This window comes from Arachis ipaensis, chromosome B2 (assembly GCF_059453495.1).
Source record: "Arachis ipaensis isolate K30076 ecotype BB chromosome B2, ASM5945349v1, whole genome shotgun sequence".
Lineage (NCBI taxonomy): Eukaryota > Viridiplantae > Streptophyta > Magnoliopsida > Fabales > Fabaceae > Arachis > Arachis ipaensis.
This window is the reverse complement of record NC_142437.1, coordinates 3,918,244-3,946,164: the sequence shown is the minus strand read 5'-3', so window position 1 is coordinate 3,946,164 and position 27,921 is coordinate 3,918,244. Positions and strand designations below refer to the sequence as shown.

Genomic DNA, 27,921 nt, shown 5'->3' with positions numbered 1-27,921 from the left:
ATAGTTTATACAAATTTTACTACTTTCCAAAAATAAAAACCACCAATTTTACTTCAAACTGAGAAGGCTACTAATTATATTCAGAATCATGGTGTTACAAGTTCTCTGAGGAAACACATGGAAAGAGGAAAATTACAGTGAAATCTCACAGAATATAGAAAGCAAACTCAATAGTCATGCAAGTACATAGCCATAACTTACTACATCATGATCATAGTAGCAAAGCTTAGATGTTTGCCAAACTGAGTTGAAATCACACAACTGTGCTATCATATCTGGACACAATTTATTGAGAAATTGGACTTTAATTTCGGCACCAGACACCACAGACCTTCAATCTTCAACTTCTTAATAGATTTTTTAGTCTAGAGCACAGAAAAGTTGAAAACACACATCTGTGCAACATTCTTTGTAGACTCCACAGTGGTTGCAGATTTTGAACACACTAAACTGAACCTGATTAACAGGTAAGGAGGAATAATAACGTTAATAGGTACTGACAAGCATAGTTTTGCTAACAAGTGTAAGAAGTAACTTCTAATCATTTTAAAAAATTATTGCTGAGTCTATTTAAAGTGTTAGCTTAAAATGAATGTACATAAATTGCAAAACAAGCAAACTGAAACTATGAATACAGTTGTATGCTATGCAGAATCCACATATTTGACAAAGAAATATAGCTACCTAATAGAAGATATTAACTCCAACAATGTTTACTATAGGACAGGTTGAAGAATAGCTTACCTTAATCTGCTTTGTTTCTTGAACTCCATGCTCTTCATCTATTCTTGTGCCTTTTTGTTTTCTGGTAGCAAAGGACATCCTTCAATAACTGGTTTCAGATTTTCCTTCCTCTTGATGTAGTCAGGAAGTGATTCTAACTTTTCACAGTTTACAACTGACAAAGAAGATAGTAGAGGCATAATCTTCTTATCTCCACCATCAACATTGATTCCAGTCCACCCTTTCCACTTATCCAACTTTATGAAGTGAAGCTTTTTCAATCTGGGAAATGCAATTTCATCAGATGAGGAGCCTTCGTTGCCAGCATCCTCATGGTTTAATCCTATTCCCAGAAATTGGAAATCTACCATCTCCACATTAGGCATATTCTTGATCTCAAGTGATTCAAGGAATGGGAGTTTCCCTAAAGGCGGCAAAACATTGCATTCACTGCAGTTAACAAGCATTAGATGTTTTAGCTCATTCAGTTCAATCATCCAGTTGGGGAATGAACTTCCTCGGTAGAAAAATATTCCAAGGAATTGCAATTGGGGAGGTGCTTCTAAACTATCAAGTAGGACTTGATCGTCGCCCTTCAATCCTACCTTTGAAAACCACAGTTCCAAGCCACGCAGATTTTTCTTGTTCTTTAGACCAGCTCTTGTAGATTCAGAAATTTTAGTTTCACCACCCAATCCATCTATGGTAAGACACCCTTCGATATTATTTAGATTTTCCAAATCTCCAAGACTGCATGCTTTGCTTCTGCTAGCACCACCACTGCTCCCAAAGAATCGATTTAAGGTTCTCAACAAGGTTAAGCTTGCAATCCCTTTTGGTAGGTAGCTAAGGCTTGCTGTCCAGAGAATCTCAAGATGTCGCAACTTGATCAATTTTCCTATACTTTTTGGCAGTTTCTGAAGACTATCACATCCGTTGAGATTTAAAGTTTGCAAATTAAGCAAATTACTTATTGCAGAAGGCAACTTTTTTAGCTCATGATTGAAAGACAGGTTAAGGTACCTTAGATGTAGCAATTCAGCTGCCTTCAACGGAAGCTCCTTTATTGCACAAGAGCTCAAATCCAACGCCCTGACCCTCTTCATAGAATACAGAAGGCTGGCAAGATTTGTTGGATCTATGTCGGAAGACTCGGACAAAACCATTAGAGTGTGTAGTTTACCTGCATTGTCAATTGAATCTGGGAAAGAGGTTTGATCTTCAAGACACAGGGTACAGTGACGATAGCGAGGAGGCTTTGTTAAGGTGTCACTGTCACCGGACTCTTCCACGGTTGCCCCTTCATCAAGAAACTTTATGCAGTATTCGTTTCGCGCAAGATCTTGGATAAATTCATGCATTCCTTCCTCCAATTTGCATACGAAGGCGCCCTCGCCATCCGGTTCAAATTCTTGGAAGGCAGAGCAATCTCGCAATTGTTTGACGTATTTCCAGCCTTGTATTTCCATCTTGTCCTCTTCATGGGAGGCAATAAAGCCCTGTGCCATCCACAGTTTGACGAGCTTGTCAACTTGAATGGAGTGATTCTTAGGGAAGATGGAACAATGCAGCAAGCATTGTCTCAAAGCAGGAGGCATTCTAGAATACAAGTATTCACTCAACATGGATGCAGATGTCAAGTCGTACCACCACAGCTTTTCACTCATCATTACATGATGCCATTCTTCGTAAGATCTGCCACGCAACATAACACCAAAAGATTTAGCAACAACTGGCTTCCCCTCGCACTTTTCTGCTATTTGTCTTCCAACTTGGCCGAATATCCTTTCCACGGTTGACTCATTCTTCAGATCATCACCAAATGCGTTATGTTTGATAATTGACCAGCAAGCTTCCGGGGAGAGACTTGTCATAAACACGGTGTGTGTGGATTCTTCTACTTCTTTTGCTACTTCTGCGACTTCCTTCTTCCTCGTGGTTATCAAAATTCTACACGAGGAACTACGGAAGACGTTCATTAGATCTGACAAGTGGTTCGAATCGAGCTTGACGACGTCGTCCAGAACAAGAAGGACTTCCCTGTCCACTACGAACTTATGAAGCTCAAGTTCCAATAATTCAAATTCATCACCAACGTACTCTGGTTTTTCAGGAGCAAATTCCAGCATAGTCTTAACAATTCGCTTCACATTGAATTGTCGAGAGACAGTTACCCATGCCATGAAATGAAACTTACTTTTCACTTGAGTACTGTTGTAGACACTTCGGGCTAGTGCTGTCTTTCCTGTTCCAACCTCTTCACCAACAATGCATATGCATCTATGATATCCCTTAGTCAACCTTCTAATTAAGCCTTGAATTTCAGCATCTCGACCAACCAGGAGTTCTTTGCCAATAATATTCGAATGAAGATTTACTGGCTCGAGCTCAGCCTCGGGTACTGGTAGTTCCGAACTCGAACTAAGTTTCAAGTCGCTGACGTCTTTAATTAGGGTCTCAAACTCACGAATGATTCTTCTCACCTTACGGTGTTGAAGGAGTGGAAGGCCTACAAAGCGTAACCTCTTCGCCTGTTGCACTAATTCGAATTCTTCAGAAACATCAATTAACTCATAGCATAGATCTTTGATGCCCTGAAACCATGACTTCACTTGTAGATGCTTCACTTGTTTCTTCTCTGCGTCTTCGATGACATCCAGGACAGCAAGGGATATCTCTGATGCCCTCGGCTCATGATGAGATTCCGCGTTCTCCAAAACCTTTGCTCCTGCCATGATCACTGTATCGCGATTATTGCCCATGGTAATCACTTTGTTTTCTGATTGTTTGAGTGTTTGAGAACCCAGGAAGGTACGTAGCGGAACTCCAATATTAATAACAAGAACGCCACTCGCGAATGTATGTATCTGTTTTCTGTTAGTTTGTTTGGTTAGACTTGAGCTCAGGACAAGTCTATTTTAGGGGGCCAGGTCGGAACCATTGGCACGCTCCTTATGCATCATTGGGCCAACGGGCAAAATTTAGTTACAGGGTATGCAATGGAACGGTGATGTTATCGACAAGGGGGAAATGGTGCAATCCATTTTTATACATTGGAGAATAAACCATTTATTACTATCAGGGAAGGGTTCAGAAGTCACTTCTCTTGTAAATACTAGGGATGGCGGGGATTCTTGCGGGGACTGCCCCGAACGGAGATTCGATTGTGAGGAATTTTTTTTGTGGGGATGGGGATGGGAAACAAAATTTTTCTTGCGCGAGGATTCCCGTTCCATTTTCGCTATTTTCCGAAAATTATGAATTTTCTAAATTATTTTTAATAGTTTATTTTTTATATATGTTTTTTAGTCATTTCTCATACACATATATATAGAAATCCAAAATTCCTAATCTTTATTTGCATAACCCTTCTTCAATTAAGAAATTCCTAATACTGTCCATACTCCATCCAACCTCTCTGCAACTACCCCGCCACCTTTCTCACCGCATTGTCACACCTCACCATGTCATCACCCTTACCGCGTCGTAAATTCTATTTGTGGCGTTACGTTTCGTAACTCTGTCCTCGTGTCCATTCTCCTCTTTGTTGCCGTGTCTCCCACCTCGTCCACTGCTTTGTCCTTTGGCTCGTCGTTGTCCCCCCATTGCGTCATTTAGACTTTTTGTATAAAATCTTGCAGTTTTTGTATAAGAGCTCTATTCATATGGAAATTAATAATTAATTAGAATTATTATGTAGATGGGAAATGGAGTCCCGCAGAAAATGAAACCCGTAAAAAATGGGGATGAAGAACAATATTTCTCCACGACCAGAAAATAAGAACGAGGATGAAGAACAAATTTAAAGGCGAAAATAAGAAACAGGGAGACATTCCCCGTCTCCCGTCCTATCCCGTTGACATTCCTAGTAAATACCTCATCAAATTTAGATACCATTCAATTTTAGTTTACTAAAAACTTATTAAAATTCTTATTGACTTAAGCATCAAAATTATTTTTACTCGAATATTTGAACATTACATTCGGACCCAAATAATTTCACATGTGCTATGCAGCATGCAGTGTACAACAATACACAGTTTCCGTAAAAGAAAAAACAGTACACAGTTGATTGAGTAGTGTAATGCACTATTTGTTTATAACTAGATTTAGAAATGTAATTTTATAAGTTAATTATTTTTTAAAAAAAGGAAAGAAAGAGAGGACTAAAACAATTGAACCATATATACAGAGTTGAGTCGTCGAGGTTGACCCAACAGTCCGCGACTCCGTGTGAGTCGCAACTGATTATTGGCCTACCCAAATTGGGCCCTCCGAGGGCAATTTCTTGGCAACTCTCCTGAAGATAATATTAAAAAAATTATAAATAATTGTTTAAATATTATAAATAATAAATAATTTTTAAATTCTATAATTAATTACAAAATAATCTATCTAACTCTTAAAACAAAAAATTTGTATCCTAATAAATTTTATAATAATTATATAATAAAAATTAATTCTATCAATTTTTATTTAAAAAAATAAATAATCTCTATTTTTTATCACAAAAACAAATAAGTTTTTCATCAAATTTAAATATAAATAAGTCTCTAACTTTTATAAATAAGAGATATATAAATCTTTTAGTCATGGTTTGAATTCGGTGTAGAGATTTATACAAGACACAAGGATATATTCTTTATTTTATTTTTTTAAAATTATAAGTGAGACTCGAATTTAAGACCTCTAAATAAGTATAAGAGATTATATCATTTGAGTTATAACTTGTTGGCAAAGGTATATTTTTTAGGAGAATGCTAGAGAAATAATGACTATTTTAAACAACATGAATAACCACCAATCAAATAAAAACCAACTACACCTCTAAATTAATCATCTAAATTTTAATATTAAAATAACCATCCGTACACTAATAAAATGAATATCCGATATATCTACTGTTTACATTATTTAATATTTTCATTATTTACCTATACTTTTCCTATTCTTTATTATCTTTTGCGTAATATTAAAAATAATTTTTCTTACAGTAGAATCGTAAATTACTTTGGTTAATTCTCTTGTATTTCATTTGAATTTGGGTTGCACTACAAGAGAAATAGACTAAAACCGTTATTAATGTACGTGAAAACCGTGGCGACGAATGAGACTGTGGTGGGTAAAAACTAAAAAGGTAGTCGATTCATCCTTTTGCCACTGTTTTGAGGCGTTTTAAACTGTGACAAAACAAAACAATCAAGACCTCTGTCTAGCCTCTAAGTCTTTTCAGCACTTGTGCACCATAAAAACCGTGACAGAGGAGCTTGGAGAGGTTCACGTTCTTACTTCCAAGTGTATTTTTAATTGAGAACATGGAGATCTTCCCAGAACACGTGCGACATCTGTGGAACGAATGGGAGCTGAGGGGGCTGGTTTTGCTAAGCCTAACATGGCAGGTTGTCCTCATCATTTGTGGCTCATGGAGGAAGCGTGCCCGTGGTGGCTTCATCCGCTTCGTCGTTTGGGTAACATATTTGTCAGCAGATTGGTTAGCCACGGTTTCTTTGGGCACACTTGCCAACAACCAAGGAGACGCGAGCACACAAGATAGGAACCACGCCCTGCAGACCATTTGGGCTCCCTTCCTTCTCCTCCATCTCGGCGGCCCCGACACAATCACTGCTTACGCCTTAGAAGACAACACCTTATGGCTACGCCATTTGCTCGGTCTACTTGTCCAAGTTTCCGTGGCCTTCTACATCTACTTAAGATCTTGGAGCACCACTGCCTTGACTTTTATAGCCATTGCAGTGTTTGTTTCCGGGATCATTAAGTATGCAGAGCGCACTTGGGTTCTGAGATCCGCTAGCGCCGAACAACTTGAAGAATCTTTGCTCTCCGCTCCGGCCATACAACCTCCAAATCTCAAGCTTTCTTATGCCAATGCCGAGCTGGAGTATGTTCACAGAGGATACTACTTGTTTCCTGTTCTCAAGCGTCTCTATGCCAATCTGAGCCTAAGGTTCGCTGAGGGTCAGCGAACCTACCAATTGTTTTTGTATGACTTGCTTTACACGAAATCAACTATAATTTACTCTCTACTAGGTCTCATTTTTCGTTTTGTGTTTTATCCATAGTGTCTGCTTTAGCTTCATATGTTGTCTTCCTTAATGTTCATGAGCATGAGTACTCAAGGGTTGATGTTCCTATAACATATTGTTTATTTATTGGGGCTTTTTTACTCGAGCTTTATGCATTTGTGTCTCTTGTTTTGTCGGATTGGACTTTGAATTGGCTAGTTGTCAACAAGCATAGTTCACTGCAGAATTTCATATGCTGGGTTTTGTCTCGTTGTCGGAAAAGGTGGTCAGGGCAGTTAGCTCAACACAACTTGTTGAATTTTTGCATGAAGAAGAGGGTAACAAGATGCATTCGAAATGATTTTCTTTTCAGAAGCTACTTTGTGATGGAATTATACAGGCAAAGGACATGGGAAGATGCTGATGCTGATCTCAAACAGTTTATCTTTAAACATCTCACACAAAAACAAGAGCTGTACAAAGAACAAGGATTTGATTACAATTTTCTCAAGAAATTGCTCTCTTATAAAGGTGACAATGCTTCCATTTCAATAAAAAATATTGGCTGGAGTGTTGAGGTGGAATTCGGTCATAGCTTACTCATTTGGCATATTGCAACTGATATATGCTACCACTCTAGAACAGAAGAATCCGAAAAGGACTACAGGGAAGTGAGCAAAAGAATATCAAATTATATGTTGTATCTTTTACTCCTGCGTCCACTCATGCTGCCTAAATGGATCAACAGGATTACTCACGTTCGGAACACTTTCAGGGAAGCCATAAGGATATTGCAGCGTGAGCAGCTGCCGGTGAAAGATGCTGCAAGCGCTTCAACATTGCTGATTCAAATGTACACGCAGTGTCACCAGCCACTCGAACAACTTCGAGTGGAAAAGACTGGCAAGTCTTTGCTCCATGAAGGTTGCCGCCTTGCTTCACAGATTGAAGATCAGAGAGTTTCATGGGAAGTGATTTGTAATGTGTGGATAGAGATGCTTACTTATGCTGCAAGTCAGTGTGAATGGGAGGCACATGCTCAGCAACTCCGAAGAGGAGGAGAATTTCTCACTCATGTTTGTCTTCTCATGGCAGAACTTGGTTTGAGCGAACAATTTGATATTGGGCGGAAGGGACTCAGTGTAGAAACCCAAAATGATGGATGGGGATGTGTAAGAAGTAAATTACTAAGTTCTTACTTATAAGTGATGCAGCAAATTCAACTTTGTATGGTGTTATGATCTTCTGTTTTTCATATTTTTAAAAGAAAATGTTTGTTGTCATTCTTGGATCTTCTTGATCAGCCAAGCCAACTCTTGTTTAAAGCATTTTAACCGCTGACAATGCCATGAAAATACTTAATGAATTATATTCCCTTTTGGAAGAGGATGATTCTTCACTTTCATTTTTGTATTCCAGTAAAGTGTATATGCCAAGATATTAGTTCTTGTATACACCTATGAAAACATTTTAGGCTAATTAATAGTTGATGCATTATTTTCAGTTTTAAATATTAGCAGCGTTGTTAATCAATATTCTTGAGTTGATACAACCAAATTGAATTTGGTTTCCTTAGGTTATATGGCATATTCCACCAAGCTAGAAACCAAGATTTTCTCCTTTTGTGTGCATTTGGAAACATTAAGCACCTTAATATGATTTGCTTAGGCTTCTAATCTTGTGAGAATCCTATATATTTATGGTTCATAAGCAATATACTCAATTATATTTGACTTCAATCTAAGAATAGTGGGAAGGGAATGGACCTGACAAAGGCAAACATAATATAGTCACACTATGATAATAGTTAATAGCAGTAAAATATTGAAGAAAATGCAGAAAAACAGAACACCAAAGTTTAATGTGGGAAAAAACCTCTCAATGTGAGAGATCAAAAAAACCCACAGGAAGGTATATAGGTATACTATTATCCAAATCAAAGCTACAAAGATGTCTCAAAACTTAGAAGTACTAATAAGCATACATATACAACTCTTGTACAAGGACACATACACATCAACAAAATGAAATCAATGATGCTTGTTTACAGACTTTCTGGCAGTTCGACTTGAGAGCTCAGATCACAACCACACCTCGAAATTGAAGTACTATGAGTGAAGAATCTTCACTTAGACAAGAAAAGATTTGACCATTCGATCGTTCACTTGATGAGGTTAATACACTAATGGGAATTTAGAGAGGAACCCCAAAAAGTGTTTGCTCACATAAAGGAAAATGATCTGCATAATAAATACAAAAGGATGAGATCAAGTTTGTTGCCTTCCTTTTTAGCTTCAAAAACAGAATTGAAAGGGAAAAATTCAGCTTGAGAAAAATAACAATACTGCAATAGAATATTTTACAAACGTACTTACATGCTCACCAAGTTGAATTGCTGCCTAATGCACACTTTAATGGTGGAATCCATAAAGAAAGCAGATCCTTAGGTTGACCCTAGTAGTTACCCATCTCTTCATGCCCCTGGAAAATCTGAGTAGGTATCCATAAGAAATGTTACTAAATAGAGCAATCTCAAGTATCACTACCTATAGATCCATTAAGTTTATAGTTACCTTCATACAGAGTTTAGCAGCAACTCTTCTTCTTGCAGTGTTCTCCAAGCAACAGACAGTCTTGAATTGAAGTAGTAACAGAGAGGAAGGCAGTTTCTCTCCCAGCATATTTCTCCAACCTGAAGTAAAATATGGCGAGGAATAAAGTACCAACTTGAAGCTAAAATAGAAATCAAGTCTTACGATTCCTAACATATTAGTCCACTTAACCACCCAGAATGAACTCTTAATTCATGGTAATTACTAATTAATATCTTCTGTTCTGCTCTAAATGCAATTTTATAGAAAAATATGTGTTAAGAAGTATCATTTAAGCATGTATGAATTTAACTGTGGTATGACAAACATGAAAGATTAGAGTATTACCTTGTCAGAAATCTCTATTCAGAAATTTGTTGCCCATTGACTTCGATGGTGGGGATGTGGGAAATTTTAGGCCAAATTGGTTCATGTTTGTTCTTGCAGAGTTCTCCCAGCAAATCACAGTCTTGAATTTTGAGTAGTGAGAGAGAGGAAGGCAGCTTTTCTCCTTCCATCTTCTCCAGCTTTGGACAATATGAAATGTGTAATTGTTGGAGCGAAGTGAGGCCGAGAAGCTGGTTGCACTCCAAAGTCTCCAGATTTTGAAAGTAACAAAGGTGCAAAGTGGTAAGGGAGGGAAGACAAGGCAGCAAACCAACCTGTGTGAATGACCTCACGCAAGAAAAATCCATAGTAAGCTTAGTGAGGGCGCCTAAGTTGGCCATCCATGATAGCTCCTTCATTTGCTCGTCGCTACCTTCCAAAACAAGCTCTTTCAAGTTAGGCGGAAAACCACCCTCTGGCACCTTACAGATTTTCCGGCAAGCTCCTATGCAGAGAGAGTGTAAACTTGGAAGAAGAGTATTCATGTGACTCGGAAATGCCTCCAACTTGTCACAATATGTGATGCTGAGATGAGTCAAGTTGGGTGCAGCCAGTCCTTCTCCTGCAAATGACACTAATTTATGGCATCCATTGATGGTGAGACGTTGAAGAGCAGCGTGCGGTGGCTCTGACATTGAAACTGATTCCAGATTCAGACACAACGATATCTCGAGATTCGTGAGATTGGGAAAGGAATCCAATGATAATGAGGTAAGTGAATGGCAGCTGTCTTCAATTTGTAGCTCTACCAAATCATACTTCTGCTCCGGCTGTTGCTGGGGGAATTCCAGTTTTCTGCAATCCATGATCTTCAACTTTTGCAAAGATCTGGGTAAAGAATTGCCCGGAAAGGATAAACCAGACCAACACCCTGAGATGTGCATTTCTTGGAGGTGACTTAGATGGTTGTTGCTCATTGCCTTAAACGCAGAATCCACCACCGACACGCATCCCTTAATTGATAAAGTATAGCCATTAAGTATCATCTCTTGATTCCATCCCTCTGGAACTTCTGATATATGTAGTTTGCGAACTTCCAAACCATCTGACAAAGAAGAAACCATCCTCAAGAATACGCCATTAAGCATATCGCCCTTCAACATTGGACAATTTGTTAACTGAAGCTTCTGGAGTTGAGGAAAAGTTTCAAAGTCAGGTAAGTGCCACTCCTCCCAAGATGGCATATCATGAAATTCCAATGTCTCCAGTGAGGGAAATGGTGGAATATGCGAAGAATGATGATCCCCTTCGTTCTTGTACAACTCCATGCCAATACTCCTGAGTTGATCAAACCTTTCAATGCGCAGGGACTTTAGAGATGACAACTCTCCAAGTGAAGGCAGCTTGAAGCAATTGTTGCAAGACACCAGAGATACACTTGTCATATTGGTGAAGGCAGAGTGCCCCAACCAATCTGGAAATGTTGTACCCTTGTATCCCTTGATTTTCAACACTTTCAAGTCATCGTGCGCTTGCAAGCTCTCCAGTATATCTCTTTCTGTTTCTGTGTTTTGAACCACATTAGCAGCTGAAGACCATTCCAAGCATAATTCGTCGATGTGCGTCTTATCTATTATCCTTGCACTCCTTCCTTGGCTGACGTCAACAACATTCTCCAACTTCTTAATCTCAAATGATCCGTGAAGATTAGCAAGCCCTCCTACTTCTTGGATTCCGTTATCTTCATGCTTGCCCGCAACAAAGCTACTTAAAAATTGCAAGTTTTCCAATTTGCTTATTCCTCCCGGCATTTCTTTCAAAGGAGTTTTCCTAACATCAAGATGCCTTAACTTCACAAGCTTGTGCATGCCACTAGGCAACATGGTCAACTTGGTACATTCATACAACATTAATGTTTGTAGATTGTACAAGTTGCACAACGACTCTGGCAGTGTCTTAATATTTGTCCAAGAGAGATTCAAATAGCATAAACGAATCAATTCACCTATTATTTCAGGCAATACATCAAGTTTACAAAAGGATAAAACTCTCAAGTTTTTTAAATTTGATGCTATGCTTTCCATGCTAAACAAATCGTCCACACACAAGGATGTCGTTAGATTTTCCAATTTAGCAATGGAATTACGACTATTCAACATTCCAAAGGACAAATACCGAGTCTGAATCTTTATCTCCTCATTTTCACCAAGGTTTTCCAAGTTGCAATGGAATTCTCCAGCAAGATGTATTGCTAACTCATGCAAGATATCATCCATCACAAAATAATTGTGATGAAATTGAATCTTTCTGAAAAATAATCTGGAAACTAGTTCATCAAAACACTTACAACCAATTTCTTCTAAACTCTCTCTCCGCCGTTGTGGTGGTAACAGATCTTCGGCCATCCACAGCAAGATTAGTTCATCTTTATCAAAATAATAATCTTTTGGGAACAACGAGCAATAAATGAAACATTGTTTTAAATATGTCGGCAGATGATAGTAACTTGTTAATAATGAAGACATAACCTTATTTTCTATCGTAGGAATTTGCAAAATGTTACTCGATAGTATTTTATTCCATTCCCTCGCATCATGCTTTGCGCGCAAAAAGCTTCCAAGTGTTTCTGCAGCTAACGGCAAGCCATCACATTTCTCGACAATCTTTCTGCCGATTCTTTCGAGGTCTGAACTCCCATTTAATTTAGGAAAGAATACATTATCCGCAAAAATAGACCAACAATAATCATCCGACAGTTTCTCAAGAGGGTATGAGTTACAATTTTGGATCCCTGAACCAACATTTACCTTGCGGGTAGTTAGAAGAATAGTGCTTCCCTTTCTCCCATGTTGAAAAGGGGTGATAAAACTATTCCACTTGTCAGCGTCTTCACTCCAAACATCGTCCAAAACAATGAAGAACTTCTTTCCTAACAGTTTTTCCTTCAAATCTTGTTGAAGTAAATCAAAGCTGTCAAGACTACAAACACCCCAAGAGATCCGTTTTATAATATTCTTTGTAGCGTCAACAACATCAAAATGTTCAGAAACACAAATCCATGCTCTTAGATCAAACTCCATCCTCACATCCATGTTGTTGTACAGGCATTGTGCTAAAGTAGTTTTACCAACCCCGGCCATACCAACAATAGAGATGACGGACAAGTTATGATGATTGTTGTCATTGAGCATCTTGATTAGTGCCTGTTGGTCACCATCCCTGCCGAACACATTCCTCTTCACAAGAGAAGTGGATGGAGGTCTCAATCTCAATGAGGGGCTACCCGTTGGAATAAATATGAGACCAAGGCTAGATTCCCTTTTCGCAAGTTCTTCTATTCTTTCAACCACCTCTTGCATCTTATCTACTACTGTCTGCCTACCTTCAGGATTGACGTAGTTAAAGCGCCAGAAACGTACCACCTTTTGAGTGGCGGCTTTGGTGAGCACATCGTCCAGCAAATCATTAGCAGTGTAGAGAGCATCCCTGAAACTATCAAGCCATTTTCTCACAAGTTCGTTTCCAAACTGCTCCTGCTCAATGTTAGCAGCCAGATCTTCTGCAACCCGGATAGCAGTCCTGAGCCTCTCAACCAGCTTGTTGCCCCACACCAAGACAAACTCATGTGAACTGAGCCTGTCTAGAACAACGTTGGCCAAGCCAGAAACTAAACCTCCAGAAAATAGTGGTCCAGCCATGGTATGATGATCACAACAACAGGAAATGAATGAGTGAGTGATTGGATTTTGAGAATGTAAAGAAGAGAGTGCAATAATGCTGCAAGGTAAAGGTATTCAGCAATAATAGGGGATAATTTTAAGCAGTGGAGTGCATAGCTGACTTTGCAGTTGACTTCATTTTTATCTTCTTCTTCTTCTTCTTTGAAGGATGAAACAAAGTATTCAAAAAATCTAGAGCGTGACCAATGGAAACTAGTCTTCGTGGAAATTAAGTGTTTAGACATTGGCTTCACGCGGTACCTGTCTTTAAGCACCTTTGTGAAGTTGTTTGGAAACCATTTAACTCTATTTCTTTTAAGAAAAAAATTTATTTATATTTGAAACTCAATTCTATAATTTGAAATGACTATAATATATTAATAGAATAGAATTCAAGTTTAAAGAGTGTGTGAGTAAATTTGAAAATTAGAATTCCCTTTTGGTCGAAAGATGAGAATTGAAATTCTCAAAAAAATTCAAATCATTCATTTTAAATTGTTCCAAAACAATAAAAAAAATTCAATTCTTCAATGAATTCTAATTCTTAGCATTCCAAACAAACGTCTTATGCTTAGTTTATGATCATTTTTCGTGTTTTTATTTCCGAGAGAGATGTAACAAATGAAAATTGCAACTTGAGCAAGGTTTCAAACTTTTGCACAACCAAGGTAATAGCTAGTACGGTTAATAAAAGAAAATATGTACATTTTGTAAAAGAAAATAAGAGTAATTACCCAAATCAGTCCCCAAGGATTTTAAAAGCGAACACTTTAGTCCCCAAGAAAAATTAATACACAGATCAATCCCCAAGATTTTACTTTGGCGGACAAATCAGTCCCCAATTCATTTTTCTTGGGAACTAAAATGTCCGTTTTTAAAATCCTTAGGGACTGATTTTGGTAATTACTTTGCCCGAAAAATGAACTGGGATTGATTTGTCCGCCAAAATAAAACCTTGGGGACTAATCTGTGTATTAATTTTTCTTGGGGACTAAAGTGTCCACTTTTAAAATCCTTGGGGACTGATTTGGGTAATTACTCAGAAAATAAAATAATTAGTAGCAAATATACTTGCATGACAACAAATCTATATGAAAATTATATTTCACACTAATATTGATACCAAAAATCAATGACAGTGAAATATGCAACCAATAATAAATGCAATTATTTGAGCAGTCAGATTAAAGATTGTTAAGATCATGATGCTTGATCCTGCAGATTACTTATGGAATTCATGCTCTAATACATGAAGTAAGGTTACATTTGTAAAACATAATCCATTATATCCTTACTTTTTCAATAATATATTCCTAGCTAGTAGAGACAACCAAATTGTTAATCCATATTCTTAAGTTGAGTACAACCAAATTGAATTCAGTTTTCTTTTTTTTTTTTTTTCCGGTTATATTACTACAAGAAAATTTGTCTTATACCATGTTTTAATTAGAAGTGTACTGAAAAGCTGAAAAATGTGGCTATAACTGGTCACGCTTTTCAAATGGTCACCTGTTCAACTGTGGACAATTTTCTATAGCCACGTATTTTGGTATCAATTGCTACGCTTACTTTGTGGCCACGTTTTTGGTTGGAAAAATGTGGCTGTTGGTAGAAACGATGATTTTTCTCCTTGTATGCACATTCTGTGTTTTTAGTTCCTAGGGATGCTATAAAGCTATTAGATTTGCAAGTTGAGGAAGCATTTTTCAACTGATGCACGACCAAAATTTAAACGTGCATTAGGTAATTACAGCATTCGGTAATTATCATAATGATTCTTTTATTGAATTTTTGGATGTAAATATTGTTGTCTTCTTAGAGAAATACATTATCAAGAAATTCTAGAGAGTTAAAACCAAGTGTTAGAAAGGTAAAAGAGGACGATAGAGAAAAGGTTTGAGTGTATTTAAGTTGTGTGAAATGATAAATGGAAAAGTCTAGGAGGCCACCAACTTTTGTATTTTCTGGCCAGCACTTAACCATCAAATCAAAAGTGAGTGATCTCCACCATTAGATATAATCTCACACCATTAAAAATACTATTGATGGCCAATTGATGGTTACAAAACACCAAAATTGCTGGCCCCCTAGCATTCCTCATGATAAAATATAGAAGAGTATTTATAAGTGTTAAAAAAATCGATATAATAAAAATAACATATCCTATAATTAATATTTAAATATGCTAAATAATGCTAATTGATCTTAATTATACTCTAACCCAAGAAAGCTTTCCAAAAAAAGTGGTATATACTTAGACGCGGTCAATGATTCCTTATAGCAACAAGACACGGTATCGGTCTCCGAGGTAACTTAGAAAATTCATAGAAATGGAGTGCTTAATTGGCTTTGCTCTAACTCATTTTTTAATTCTTTCTTGCAAGTGGTGTTGTTTCCGCGTCACCAATTGACACTACTAGTCTTTGTGGAAACTTACTATATAAAACTAAGAGCATTTTGGCACCAGATTTTTGTATGTATATCATGGTAACATATTAATTGTTGCGATAATTAATGAATGCTAAATAAAGTAAGTTCTGGCTGTTTTTTTTTTATCTCCCTAGCATTACCCTTATATTATTAAGTTATTAATAACAAGAATGCATGGTACTTGTCTTAATAATTTAATGCCTTAGTCTTAGATAGTTTGTTTTGAACTTTTATTGTATCTTTTTAAGTCTCTAAGATGCAACAAAACTGCAAGTTGAGGAAGGCTTCAACTGTGGCATGAATCACGACAAAGGTAATAGTTATCAATCTTTAATTAGGTGATTGGTCAGATGAATCAACTTTAGTTTATTAAACCATAGAAACAAATATTTATTTATCTAATAACAAGATGGTCCATAATTTGTTTGTCAAATGAAGTAAATCTTTACTCGGTCTTCTACAAATTTTATCGCTCACTGAGGTTGCTTTTATTTAAAATGAGCATCTGGATACTCTTAATGCTAATATTAGTGAGGAGCAGCTCATGTTGATGTTATTATTATTTTTTGGGACCTAACATTTACTTGGGTTGGTAATAGTGAAAACAAACATACCTTTGTCAAGAAAAAGATATTTAACAAGTTCAATGTAATATTAGAACATCATCGATACATGTAATTGGAATTCTGTTTTCTCTGTTTAGATCTTTCTTGCTTTTTATGTCATTTCTTATTGAATTTAATTTTAATATATTATCAGTATAAATTAATTTTACACGCGCATTCAATTACGTAATATCACAATGGTAAAAATAACTATGTTTTACATTAACTGTATAAATAATCTTCAAAAAAAAAAGGATGTGGTTCATCGTTTTACATAGTCTACCTATATCAAACATAAACTGAGCACTAATGCTAGGAATTCATCCCATAAGCAATGTTCCATCAATTTTTTTGTACAACGATGTATGTGTCAATTTGAAAAAAAAGCCCAGCCCGAAGTAGATTAACAAAAAAAATTTACTTCAGAATTTCATCTTCAGACCCTCTTGAAAATTAGATCTTTCTTGCTTTTTATGTCATTTCTTATTGAATTTAATTTGATGCGTTCTCGTTATTTTATACATACATCTAATTATATAATATAACAGAGGTTAAAAATAACTATGTTTTACACTGTCTACCTATCAAACATAAAATGAGCACTCAATACTCATGCTTGGAATTTGTTCCATTAATTTTTTGTACAATGATGTATATGTCAATCTGAAAAAAAAAAGTCCAGCCCAAATCCCCGAACTAGATTAACAAAAAAAATCTTCAGGCCCTCTAGAAAATCTATTTTTAGTTGATATCCACAAGAAATGCACGAGATAGAGCGATATGAAATATGAATACCCCCAAGACCAAAAAAAAAAAGATTGAATACCCATTGATCATCAAGCTTAATCCTCATAGAGAGTTTAGTTGAAAGCTAGCAGTTACAATCCAATAATATAATTAGCATTTTATGTTACCAAATTTTCAAAAGGAATATCCAAATTAAGCTTGCAAACATAATCTTATAATACCAGCTAAAGTATACTAAGCGCATGAGAGGAGTATCATTCAAGCCTTTTGTGTGACCAATGGAATTATTTTCTTTGTGGAAATTTTGTTGCAAAGTTTTAAACTTTTTTCTTAGAAGCTGTTCCTAATAAACGTTAATTTTATATAAAATTATGATATGATGAACATTTTAATGTGTCACTAATAATGGGAATATAGAGAGACACTCACATAAGAAAATGATCAGAACCTGCTTTGATAAATACACAATGATGTGTTCAACATTGTTGCCATCCTTTTTAGCTTTGAAAACAGAACTGAAAGGGATAAACTCAGCTTGAGAAAAGTTTGATATCAAAATAACAATACCACAATGAAAAATTTTTAGAAAAGTACTTACATGCTCACCAAGTTGCAACTGCCACAGAAGCTGTCCTAATGCACATTCTAATGGTTGAATCCATAATGAAATCAGATCCTTATCTTGACCATAGTAGTTCTCTATCTCTTCAGGCCCCTATAAAGTCTATTTGAGTTGGTATTAGATTCATATAGAGCAATTTCAAATATCAATAACTATAGATCCATCAAGTTTATAGTTACCTTTACGGAGAGTTCAGCAGCAACTCTTCTTGCAGCGTTCTCCGAGCAAAGGACAGTCTTGAATTTGAAGTAGTGATAGAGAGGAAGACAGCTTTTCTCCTGCCATATTCTTCTGAAATCCTGAAGCTACCTGCAGAAGATGGTAAAAACAGTAAATTTGATTCCAGTATTTCAATATTTAGTTCATGGTGATTCGTATGTTCCTCTTCAAATTCGATTTTTTGAAAAATATGGAAGATAAGTATCACACATAGCAGTGACTTTTAGCTACAAGTCTATCTACAACTACAAAGTGAAAGAAAAGGAAATTTATTACGTAATTCAGGTAAGAATTAATTGATTGTATCCATTTAAGTAATTACATTATTAGGAAAAATTTGAAAGAAATGCCCGGAAAAATGAGCAAATTAAAACACTTTGGGATTTTAAGATCCTTTGTCGTGGGCAAGCGCAAAGACAATGGAATCCAAGAAGTAGGAGGATATTGTTGATCTGAAAGAAGCAAAGAGCGCAAAGAATGGTGTTCAGTTGATGATATGGTTCCAAACACAAACGGAAAGAGATATACAGTTTGCAACCGCACAATGGTCTGTCTGAAGGAGTTGAAAATCAAGGGATACAAGGGTACAATATTTTCAAATTGGGTTGGACATTGTTCCTACTTCTTACTGAAACATGACACGTGTATCTCTGAAGTATTGCAACAATTGCTGCATGCTGCCTCAGCTGCCTCAACATCGTTGCAAGCAGAAGCATGAACAAATTTGGCCCAAATTTTCCCACACCCCCACTATTCACATCAAAGAGGACATATTTTTCTTAGTAGATATTTCTGAGCATGTAATTCTCTGATCTTCATATTTCCCATGTTACCACAATTAAACACATAGATGCATAAATTTCCGTACATCAACTGATCAACGTATGTCATTTTCAGGTTCACCATCACTGATTAAGGTTATATTTTGTGAGGATACTAATGCTGTAGAAACATTGTCCAATCAATTGAACTGAACCTATAATATGTGCATAGCCTCAATTTTCCACATATATGAAACTTTCAAAAGCATGGTAGTAGATACAACAAACATTGCATATTTGCATTAACCAGGTTCCTTAGAAACATGCACATAAAAAAATGATATAACACCATTAGTTCCAAACCTACAATTTGCTTTGAATAGGGATCTAAAATCTCAATAATCTTTCCCTGCAAATTCCACTAGGAGGAAAAACGCTTTCTTGACTCGTGCAAAGAGCAAGGTAGCTATGTAGTTGCATTGATCATCAATATGATTTCAAGACACGGTTATTGTTCTTGTTCAGAACCTAAAAGATATATAAATCAATAAACAAATATTGCTTTGACAAGAAACAAAATGCTTAATAATGTTAACCCTAAAAATAAAGGATAAAATAGAAATACACAGAACTTAGTCAACTTACTACAAAGATTATACCTTTCGAGCATATTCCAACACTGATGAAATAGAATATCTTGACTATCTTTTTGGAGAAAAAGAAATACACAGCACTTACGGCACACCATTAACATTGTGCAAACTCTACCATCATTTTACAGAACCATAATATGACAAGCCAATAATCACCAACAAATAGAAACCATAGTCCATAGTGGTATATATATAATAATAGCATTTTGTTCTTACAATAATCGATATAAAACTCATAGTAAATTAGTAATATTCATGATTAATAGTCAATCTAGTTTATAGTTTATACAAATTTTACTACTTTCCAAAAATAAAAACCACCAATTTTACTTCAAACTGAGAAGGCTACTAATTATATTCAGAATCATGGTGTTACAAGTTCTCTGAGGAAACACATGGAAAGAGGAAAATTACAGTGAAATCTCACAGAATATAGAAAGCAAACTCAATAGTCATGCAAGTACATAGCCATAACTTACTACATCATGATCATAGTAGCAAAGCTTAGATGTTTGCCAAACTGAGTTGAAATCACACAACTGTGCTATCATATCTGGACACAATTTATTGAGAAATTGGACTTTAATTTCGGCACCAGACACCACAGACCTTCAATCTTCAACTTCTTAATAGATTTTTTAGTCTAGAGCACAGAAAAGTTGAAAACACACATCTGTGCAACATTCTTTGTAGACTCCACAGTGGTTGCAGATTTTGAACACACTAAACTGAACCTGATTAACAGGTAAGGAGGAATAATAACGTTAATAGGTACTGACAAGCATAGTTTTGCTAACAAGTGTAAGAAGTAACTTCTAATCATTTTAAAAAATTATTGCTGAGTCTATTTAAAGTGTTAGCTTAAAATGAATGTACATAAATTGCAAAACAAGCAAACTGAAACTATGAATACAGTTGTATGCTATGCAGAATCCACATATTTGACAAAGAAATATAGCTACCTAATAGAAGATATTAACTCCAACAATGTTTACTATAGGACAGGTTGAAGAATAGCTTACCTTAATCTGCTTTGTTTCTTGAACTCCATGCTCTTCATCTATTCTTGTGCCTTTTTGTTTTCTGGTAGCAAAGGACATCCTTCAATAACTGGTTTCAGATTTTCCTTCCTCTTGATGTAGTCAGGAAGTGATTCTAACTTTTCACAGTTTACAACTGACAAAGAAGATAGTAGAGGCATAATCTTCTTATCTCCACCATCAACATTGATTCCAGTCCACCCTTTCCACTTATCCAACTTTATGAAGTGAAGCTTTTTCAATCTGGGAAATGCAATTTCATCAGATGAGGAGCCTTCGTTGCCAGCATCCTCATGGTTTAATCCTATTCCCAGAAATTGGAAATCTACCATCTCCACATTAGGCATATTCTTGATCTCAAGTGATTCAAGGAATGGGAGTTTCCCTAAAGGCGGCAAAACATTGCATTCACTGCAGTTAACAAGCATTAGATGTTTTAGCTCATTCAGTTCAATCATCCAGTTGGGGAATGAACTTCCTCGGTAGAAAAATATTCCAAGGAATTGCAATTGGGGAGGTGCTTCTAAACTATCAAGTAGGACTTGATCGTCGCCCTTCAATCCTACCTTTGAAAACCACAGTTCCAAGCCACGCAGATTTTTCTTGTTCTTTAGACCAGCTCTTGTAGATTCAGAAATTTTAGTTTCACCACCCAATCCATCTATGGTAAGACACCCTTCGATATTATTTAGATTTTCCAAATCTCCAAGACTGCATGCTTTGCTTCTGCTAGCACCACCACTGCTCCCAAAGAATCGATTTAAGGTTCTCAACAAGGTTAAGCTTGCAATCCCTTTTGGTAGGTAGCTAAGGCTTGATGTCCAGAGAATCTCAAGATGTCGCAACTTGATCAATTTTCCTATACTTTTTGGCAGTTTCTGAAGACTATCACATCCGTTGAGATTTAAAGTTTGCAAATTAAGCAAATTACTTATTGCAGAAGGCAACTTTTTTAGCTCATGATTGAAAGACAGGTTAAGGTACCTTAGATGTAGCAATTCAGCTGCCTTCAACGGAAGCTCCTTTATTGCACAAGAGCTCAAATCCAACGCCCTGACCCTCTTCATAGAATACAGAAGGCTGGCAAGATTTGTTGGATCTATGTCGGAAGACTCGGACAAAACCATTAGAGTGTGTAGTTTACCTGCATTGTCAATTGAATCTGGGAAAGAGGTTTGATCTTCAAGACACAGGGTACAGTGACGATAGCGAGGAGGCTTTGTTAAGGTGTCACTGTCACCGGACTCTTCCACGGTTGCCCCTTCATCAAGAAACTTTATGCAGTATTCGTTTCGCGCAAGATCTTGGATAAATTCATGCATTCCTTCCTCCAATTTGCATACGAAGGCGCCCTCGCCATCCGGTTCAAATTCTTGGAAGGCAGAGCAATCTCGCAATTGTTTGACGTATTTCCAGCCTTGTATTTCCATCTTGTCCTCTTCATGGGAGGCAATAAAGCCCTGTGCCATCCACAGTTTGACGAGCTTGTCAACTTGAATGGAGTGATTCTTAGGGAAGATGGAACAATGCAGCAAGCATTGTCTCAAAGCAGGAGGCATTCTAGAATACAAGTATTCACTCAACATGGATGCAGATGTCAAGTCGTACCACCACAGCTTTTCACTCATCATTACATGATGCCATTCTTCGTAAGATCTGCCACGCAACATAACACCAAAAGATTTAGCAACAACTGGCTTCCCCTCGCACTTTTCTGCTATTTGTCTTCCAACTTGGCCGAATATCCTTTCCACGGTTGACTCATTCTTCAGATCATCACCAAATGCGTTATGTTTGATAATTGACCAGCAAGCTTCCGGGGAGAGACTTGTCATAAACACGGTGTGTGTGGATTCTTCTACTTCTTTTGCTACTTCTGCGACTTCCTTCTTCCTCGTGGTTATCAAAATTCTACACGAGGAACTACGGAAGACGTTCATTAGATCTGACAAGTGGTTCGAATCGAGCTTGACGACGTCGTCCAGAACAAGAAGGACTTCCCTGTCCACTACGAACTTATGAAGCTCAAGTTCCAATAATTCAAATTCATCACCAACGTACTCTGGTTTTTCAGGAGCAAATTCCAGCATAGTCTTAACAATTCGCTTCACATTGAATTGTCGAGAGACAGTTACCCATGCCATGAAATGAAACTTACTTTTCACTTGAGTACTGTTGTAGACACTTCGGGCTAGTGCTGTCTTTCCTGTTCCAACCTCTTCACCAACAATGCATATGCATCTATGATATCCCTTAGTCAACCTTCTAATTAAGCCTTGAATTTCAGCATCTCGACCAACCAGGAGTTCTTTGCCAATAATATTCGAATGAAGATTTACTGGCTCGAGCTCAGCCTCGGGTACTGGTAGTTCCGAACTCGAACTAAGTTTCAAGTCGCTGACGTCTTTAATTAGGGTCTCAAACTCACGAATGATTCTTCTCACCTTACGGTGTTGAAGGAGTGGAAGGCCTACAAAGCGTAACCTCTTCGCCTGTTGCACTAATTCGAATTCTTCAGAAACATCAATTAACTCATAGCATAGATCTTTGATGCCCTGAAACCATGACTTCACTTGTAGATGCTTCACTTGTTTCTTCTCTGCGTCTTCGATGACATCCAGGACAGCAAGGGATATCTCTGATGCCCTCGGCTCATGATGAGATTCCGCGTTCTCCAAAACCTTTGCTCCTGCCATGATCACTGTATCGCGATTATTGCCCATGGTAATCACTTTGTTTTCTGATTGTTTGAGTGTTTGAGAACCCAGGAAGGTACGTAGCGGAACTCCAATATTAATAACAAGAACGCCACTCGCGAATGTATGTATCTGTTTTCTGTTAGTTTGTTTGGTTAGACTTGAGCTCAGGACAAGTCTATTTTAGGGGGCCAGGTCGGAACCATTGGCACGCTCCTTATGCATCATTGGGCCAACGGGCAAAATTTAGTTACAGGGTATGCAATGGAACGGTGATGTTATCGACAAGGGGGAAATGGTGCAATCCATTTTTATACATTGGAGAATAAACCATTTATTACTATCAGGGAAGGATTCAGAAGTCACTTCTCTTGTAAATACTAGGGATGGCGGGGATTCTTGCGGGGACTGCCCCGAACGGAGATTCGATTGTGAGGAATTTTTTTTGTGGGGATGGGGATGGGAAACAAAATTTTTCTGAAGCAGGCGCGAGGATTCCCGTTCCATTTTCGCTATTTTCCGAAAATTATGAATTTTCTAAATTATTTTTAATAGTTTATTTTTTATATATGTTTTTTAGTCATTTCTCATACACATATATATAGAAATCCAAAATTCCTAATCTTTATTTGCATAACCCTTCTTCAATTAAGAAATTCCTAATACTGTCCATACTCCATCCAACCTCTCTGCAACTACCCCCGCCACCTTTCTCACCGCATTGTCACACCTCACCATGTCATCACCCTTACCGCGTCGTAAATTCTATTTGTGGTGTTACGTTTCGTAACTCTGTCCTCGTGTCCATTCTCCTCTTTGTTGCCGTGTCTCCCACCTCGTCCACTGCTTTGTCCTTTGGCTCGTCGTTGTCCCCCCATTGCGTCATTTAGACTTTTTGTATAAAATCTTGCAGTTTTTGTATAAGAGCTCTATTCATATGGAAATTAATAATTAATTAGAATTATTATGTAGATGGGAAATGGAGTCCCGCAGAAAATGAAACCCGTAAAAAATGGGGATGAAGAACAATATTTCTCCACGACCAGAAAATAAGAACGAGGATGAAGAACAAATTTAAAGGCGAAAATAAGAAACAGGGAGACATTCCCCGTCTCCCGTCCTATCCCGTTGACATTCCTAGTAAATACCTCATCAAATTTAGATACCATTCAATTTTAGTTTACTAAAAACTTATTAAAATTCTTATTGACTTAAGCATCAAAATTATTTTTACTCGAATATTTGAACATTACATTCGGACCCAAATAATTTCACATGTGCTATGCAGCATGCAGTGTACAACAATACACAGTTTCCGTAAAAGAAAAAACAGTACACAGTTGATTGAGTAGTGTAATGCACTATTTGTTTATAACTAGATTTAGAAATGTAATTTTATAAGTTAATTATTTTTTAAAAAAAGGAAAGAAAGAGAGGACTAAAACAATTGAACCATATATACAGAGTTGAGTCGTCGAGGTTGACCCAACAGTCCGCGACTCCGTGTGAGTCGCAACTGATTATTGGCCTACCCAAATTGGGCCCTCCGAGGGCAATTTCTTGGCAACTCTCCTGAAGATAATATTAAAAAAATTATAAATAATTGTTTAAATATTATAAATAATAAATAATTTTTAAATTCTATAATTAATTACAAAATAATCTATCTAACTCTTAAAACAAAAAATTTGTATCCTAATAAATTTTATAATAATTATATAATAAAAATTAATTCTATCAATTTTTATTTAAAAAAATAAATAATCTCTATTTTTTATCACAAAAACAAATAAGTTTTTCATCAAATTTAAATATAAATAAGTCTCTAACTTTTATAAATAAGAGATATATAAATCTTTTAGTCATGGTTTGAATTCGGTGTAGAGATTTATACAAGACACAAGGATATATTCTTTATTTTATTTTTTTAAAATTATAAGTGAGACTCGAATTTAAGACCTCTAAATAAGTATAAGAGATTATATCATTTGAGTTATAACTTGTTGGCAAAGGTATATTTTTTAGGAGAATGCTAGAGAAATAATGACTATTTTAAACAACATGAATAACCACCAATCAAATAAAAACCAACTACACCTCTAAATTAATCATCTAAATTTTAATATTAAAATAACCATCCGTACACTAATAAAATGAATATCCGATATATCTACTGTTTACATTATTTAATATTTTCATTATTTACCTATACTTTTCCTATTCTTTATTATCTTTTGCGTAATATTAAAAATAATTTTTCTTACAGTAGAATCGTAAATTACTTTGGTTAATTCTCTTGTATTTCATTTGAATTTGGGTTGCACTACAAGAGAAATAGACTAAAACCGTTATTAATGTACGTGAAAACCGTGGCGACGAATGAGACTGTGGTGGGTAAAAACTAAAAAGGTAGTCGATTCATCCTTTTGCCACTGTTTTGAGGCGTTTTAAACTGTGACAAAACAAAACAATCAAGACCTCTGTCTAGCCTCTAAGTCTTTTCAGCACTTGTGCACCATAAAAACCGTGACAGAGGAGCTTGGAGAGGTTCACGTTCTTACTTCCAAGTGTATTTTTAATTGAGAACATGGAGATCTTCCCAGAACACGTGCGACATCTGTGGAACGAATGGGAGCTGAGGGGGCTGGTTTTGCTAAGCCTAACATGGCAGGTTGTCCTCATCATTTGTGGCTCATGGAGGAAGCGTGCCCGTGGTGGCTTCATCCGCTTCGTCGTTTGGGTAACATATTTGTCAGCAGATTGGTTAGCCACGGTTTCTTTGGGCACACTTGCCAACAACCAAGGAGACGCGAGCACACAAGATAGGAACCACGCCCTGCAGACCATTTGGGCTCCCTTCCTTCTCCTCCATCTCGGCGGCCCCGACACAATCACTGCTTACGCCTTAGAAGACAACACCTTATGGCTACGCCATTTGCTCGGTCTACTTGTCCAAGTTTCCGTGGCCTTCTACATCTACTTAAGATCTTGGAGCACCACTGCCTTGACTTTTATAGCCATTGCAGTGTTTGTTTCCGGGATCATTAAGTATGCAGAGCGCACTTGGGTTCTGAGATCCGCTAGCGCCGAACAACTTGAAGAATCTTTGCTCTCCGCTCCGGCCATACAACCTCCAAATCTCAAGCTTTCTTATGCCAATGCCGAGCTGGAGTATGTTCACAGAGGATACTACTTGTTTCCTGTTCTCAAGCGTCTCTATGCCAATCTGAGCCTAAGGTTCGCTGAGGGTCAGCGAACCTACCAATTGTTTTTGTATGACTTGCTTTACACGAAATCAACTATAATTTACTCTCTACTAGGTCTCATTTTTCGTTTTGTGTTTTATCCATAGTGTCTGCTTTAGCTTCATATGTTGTCTTCCTTAATGTTCATGAGCATGAGTACTCAAGGGTTGATGTTCCTATAACATATTGTTTATTTATTGGGGCTTTTTTACTCGAGCTTTATGCATTTGTGTCCCTTGTTTTGTCGGATTGGACTTTGAATTGGCTAGTTGTCAACAAGCATAGTTCACTGCAGAATTTCATATGCTGGGTTTTGTCTCGTTGTCGGAAAAGGTGGTCAGGGCAGTTAGCTCAACACAACTTGTTGAATTTTTGCATGAAGAAGAGGGTAACAAGATGCATTCGAAATGATTTTCTTTTCAGAAGCTACTTTGTGATGGAATTATACAGGCAAAGGACATGGGAAGATGCTGATGCTGATCTCAAACAGTTTATCTTTAAACATCTCACACAAAAACAAGAGCTGTACAAAGAACAAGGATTTGATTACAATTTTCTCAAGAAATTGCTCTCTTATAAAGGTGACAATGCTTCCATTTCAATAAAAAATATTGGCTGGAGTGTTGAGGTGGAATTCGGTCATAGCTTACTCATTTGGCATATTGCAACTGATATATGCTACCACTCTAGAACAGAAGAATCCGAAAAGGACTACAGGGAAGTGAGCAAAAGAATATCAAATTATATGTTGTATCTTTTACTCCTGCGTCCACTCATGCTGCCTAAATGGATCAACAGGATTACTCACGTTCGGAACACTTTCAGGGAAGCCATAAGGATATTGCAGCGTGAGCAGCTGCCGGTGAAAGATGCTGCAAGCGCTTCAACATTGCTGATTCAAATGTACACGCAGTGTCACCAGCCACTCGAACAACTTCGAGTGGAAAAGACTGGCAAGTCTTTGCTCCATGAAGGTTGCCGCCTTGCTTCACAGATTGAAGATCAGAGAGTTTCATGGGAAGTGATTTGTAATGTGTGGATAGAGATGCTTACTTATGCTGCAAGTCAGTGTGAATGGGAGGCACATGCTCAGCAACTCCGAAGAGGAGGAGAATTTCTCACTCATGTTTGTCTTCTCATGGCAGAACTTGGTTTGAGCGAACAATTTGATATTGGGCGGAAGGGACTCAGTGTAGAAACCCAAAATGATGGATGGGGATGTGTAAGAAGTAAATTACTAAGTTCTTACTTATAAGTGATGCAGCAAATTCAACTTTGTATGGTGTTATGATCTTCTGTTTTTCATATTTTTAAAAGAAAATGTTTGTTGTCATTCTTGGATCTTCTTGATCAGCCAAGCCAACTCTTGTTTAAAGCATTTTAACCGCTGACAATGCCATGAAAATACTTAATGAATTATATTCCCTTTTGGAAGAGGATGATTCTTCACTTTCATTTTTGTATTCCAGTAAAGTGTATATGCCAAGATATTAGTTCTTGTATACACCTATGAAAACATT

The 27,921-nt window shown here is 37.0% G+C and overlaps 3 protein-coding genes and 2 pseudogenes across 3 annotated transcripts; 2 read left to right on the top strand and 3 right to left on the bottom strand.

Moving 5' to 3' along the window:
* Nucleotides 1-46: 46 nt before the first annotated feature.
* Nucleotides 47-3,624, bottom strand: LOC148572861 (putative disease resistance protein RGA1). The gene is made up of 2 exons (XM_088505426.1): nucleotides 745-3,624; nucleotides 47-456 (listed from the first exon to the last, which is right to left on the bottom strand). The coding sequence occupies exon 1, from the start codon at nucleotides 3,483-3,485 to the stop codon at nucleotides 783-785; it is 2,703 nt and encodes a 900-aa protein (XP_088361552.1). The 5' UTR covers nucleotides 3,486-3,624; the 3' UTR covers nucleotides 47-456; nucleotides 745-782.
* A 2,224-nt stretch (nucleotides 3,625-5,848) lies between these two features.
* Nucleotides 5,849-8,132, top strand: LOC148572860 (uncharacterized; annotated as a pseudogene).
* A 740-nt stretch (nucleotides 8,133-8,872) lies between these two features.
* Nucleotides 8,873-13,596, bottom strand: LOC148572859 (putative disease resistance RPP13-like protein 1). Its single transcript, XM_088503621.1, has 4 exons — nucleotides 9,686-13,596; nucleotides 9,320-9,438; nucleotides 9,122-9,236; nucleotides 8,873-8,986 (listed from the first exon to the last, which is right to left on the bottom strand). The coding sequence occupies exon 1, from the start codon at nucleotides 13,360-13,362 to the stop codon at nucleotides 9,700-9,702; it is 3,663 nt and encodes a 1,220-aa protein (XP_088359747.1). The 5' UTR covers nucleotides 13,363-13,596; the 3' UTR covers nucleotides 8,873-8,986; nucleotides 9,122-9,236; nucleotides 9,320-9,438; nucleotides 9,686-9,699.
* Nucleotides 13,597-19,744: 6,148 nt separating this feature from the next.
* On the bottom strand, nucleotides 19,745-23,322 carry LOC107623322 (putative disease resistance protein RGA1). The gene is made up of 2 exons (XM_016325533.3): nucleotides 20,443-23,322; nucleotides 19,745-20,154 (listed from the first exon to the last, which is right to left on the bottom strand). Exon 1 carries the CDS (start codon nucleotides 23,181-23,183, stop codon nucleotides 20,481-20,483), a length of 2,703 nt encoding a protein of 900 aa, XP_016181019.2. The 5' UTR covers nucleotides 23,184-23,322; the 3' UTR covers nucleotides 19,745-20,154; nucleotides 20,443-20,480.
* Nucleotides 23,323-25,553: 2,231 nt separating this feature from the next.
* On the top strand, nucleotides 25,554-27,854 carry LOC148572858 (uncharacterized; annotated as a pseudogene).
* Nucleotides 27,855-27,921: the final 67 nt, after the last annotated feature.

What these genes read in the sequence shown, in the direction of transcription:
- LOC148572861 (XM_088505426.1), bottom strand. Translation starts at nt 3,485, where the DNA reads ATGGGCAATAATCGCGATACAGTGATCATGGCAGGAGCAAAGGTTTTG.
- LOC148572859 (XM_088503621.1), bottom strand. Translation starts at nt 13,362, where the DNA reads ATGGCTGGACCACTATTTTCTGGAGGTTTAGTTTCTGGCTTGGCCAAC.
- LOC107623322 (XM_016325533.3), bottom strand. Translation starts at nt 23,183, where the DNA reads ATGGGCAATAATCGCGATACAGTGATCATGGCAGGAGCAAAGGTTTTG.